This window comes from Sphaeroforma arctica (assembly GCF_001186125.1).
Source record: "Sphaeroforma arctica JP610 unplaced genomic scaffold supercont1.138, whole genome shotgun sequence".
NCBI lineage: Eukaryota > Ichthyosporea > Ichthyophonida > Sphaeroforma > Sphaeroforma arctica.
Window position 1 is genome coordinate 9,184 of NW_014040420.1, and position 2,472 is coordinate 11,655.

At 45.2% G+C, this 2,472-nt stretch overlaps 1 protein-coding gene across 1 annotated transcript; it reads left to right on the top strand.

The window, feature by feature from the left end:
• The first annotated feature begins 225 nt into the window (after nt 1-225).
• On the top strand, nt 226-1,767 carry SARC_02909 (CAMK/CAMK1 protein kinase). The gene is made up of 3 exons (XM_014303297.1): nt 226-481; nt 716-876; nt 1,021-1,767. The coding sequence occupies exons 1-3, from the start codon at nt 273-275 to the stop codon at nt 1,206-1,208; spliced, it is 558 nt and encodes a 185-aa protein (XP_014158772.1). The 5' UTR covers nt 226-272; the 3' UTR covers nt 1,209-1,767.
• The last annotated feature ends 705 nt before the right edge of the window (nt 1,768-2,472 follow it).

Genomic DNA, 2,472 nt, shown 5'->3' on the forward strand with positions numbered 1-2,472 from the left:
TATGTTTATGCGCATATGTAGTGTACATGCGTGGCTATATAATGATGTCTGTATATGCTATGTACGTGTGTACAATTCAAGGCCTATATAACAAAAACTTCGTTGTTTTCGTCCCGAAAACGACCAACACTGATCAAGAATCCAGATTCGAATCAGGACCAAACCAAATACAACCTTACAATCACAATTACAAAACGAAAACTAAAATTTGGGTATACTTCGGAAATCAGGGAAGCTTCACAGAATTGGATGCGGCACGCATCGTCCGGCAAATGGCAGCGGCGGTAACCTATCTGCACCAAAACGGGATTTGTCACCGGGATCTCAAACCGGAAAATATACTTTTCGCGGGAAAAGAAATGGATTCCGATATCAAAGTGGCCGATTTTGGGTTGTCAAAACTAACTTCGGACGAATCTACACTCAATACGGCGTGTGGTACACCTAACTACGTCGCGCCGGAGATTCTGCGCCAGCACGGGTGAGTATATATATACGTATACCTATACTTATTCCTATACCTATATATATACACATACACATACGTATACCTATACATATATGCGTCGACACATGCTGTGTGAGTATTGCACACACTTGGTGCACAAGCAGCACGTATTAAAGCAGCATCCGCGCATTTCCATATACATGCGCATGCACACTCACACAATCCGTCCCCTTTCGCTTTGTTTCATTACCTGTTTGCCCATTAAAGCTACGGCAAAGAGGTGGACATGTGGTCCATTGGCGTCATTGCGTACATTCTGCTGTGCGGCTATCCGCCTTTCTACGATGAAAACGATGCACAACTCTTCCGCAAGATTATGAAGGGTGACTACGAGTTCACCCATGGCTGGGATGAGATCTCGTCTTCTGGTAGGTTCATATATATATATACGTATGCATTGTGTGTACGCAAAATGCAGTATACGTGGAGTTACACGGGTTTTTGTTTGATATATATATATACATATCATCCAGCAATGTATTGAATACACACTGCTCCTTCCCCCATCACAGCCAAGTCCCTGATTGGTGCGTTGCTGCAAGTGGAGCCCTCTAAACGCCTGACGGCTGAGCAGTGTCTGGCCCATCCGTGGGTCACTGGCAAGACAGCTCGCAATGTCAACATCAGTCAGTCCTTCAGCACTAACTTCCGCGCGTACAGTGAGAACTTGCACCACAGAGGCGCCAAGGGGGGTCAATAGATCACTCCGGGGGGTTCGTGACATAGGCCTTCTTTTTATCAATCGTGCATGAGGTGCTATGTGGTGGTATGATTGCGAGGCATCTATGAGACACCATTCTGCATACGCTGTTTGTATGTATGTGTGTAGGCAAGCGTATGTGTGTGTGTGAGAGAGCGAGTGAGGGATCATAAACGCATATAACCTCATGTGTGAATAGGCTATGGAGACTGACGTTTACGTTCATGTTCGGGGTCGTTCAGTACTCCCAAGTCTTGCGTGGTGCGCGCTATAGTATAGTGCGTGTTGCGTTGGTATCTGTGGCAAAAACTTTAGCTTTGCATCTTGTGCCCATGGGAAGAAGACTGGAGACCAGGCACTATTGCAAGGAGTGTAGGCTGGGTGTGGTGCAAGCGGACGAGAGTGGTGTTGCTATGGCAACCGAGAGTATACACTCAGGTGGAGATCTGAGCAGAACGAGTGGATCACGCACGGTATATGTGAATTTGATTGGGATGTGAATAAATAAATACTATGCTGCATTACGAACACTGTATTTATTGCGCTTAGACATCCCCCCAAAAAACTTAGTTGCTTTGAATTCAAAAAATAATATCATATCAATCCAACTAATACCAAAGTGCCGCTTAAGTCACAGCACAACTTGTTGACTGGATTCCGTCTCTCATAGTGTGAGTGTGATATGCGAAATGGTAGGCTCACTGACGTATGGAGCCATTTAGGTGAACAACGGCAATACAAGCATCTACGAGCATGCACGTTATACCCACAACACAACCCAATGCACAGTAGCACGCACTCATGGTAAACTTATACAGGCGAAGTAGTCCGGTGAACTAGACAAGGTAAGTGTTGGTATTAAAGTAGTCAATGGAACCAGACAAGGTAAGTGTTGGTACGGTATCGCTAACTGTGTGACTCATCAGCCGAGCATCGGGTGAGGCGTCAAATCCGGCGTATACGTTTACTGTTTCTGATGTTGCCGTTCCAAATGCCACAACGCTGCAGTTCGATAATAGTCCCATTTCTAACACCTGTATCGCCCAGTAGCTGACTGATATGGTATGACAGTCTTCTCAGCAAATCCGATCGATTTGTCCTAATTTTATTTTCGGCAAGCTATCGTCTGTTTTTCGTCGTAGTATAGTGCAGCCTCAGCTCTAGAGCATTCTTTACCTATTTCTCAAATTGGTACCATTCGATTTCCGGTCTATTCATTCTTGATTTTATCTCGTCGCCACTTCAACAGCCGACCGGAATCGAT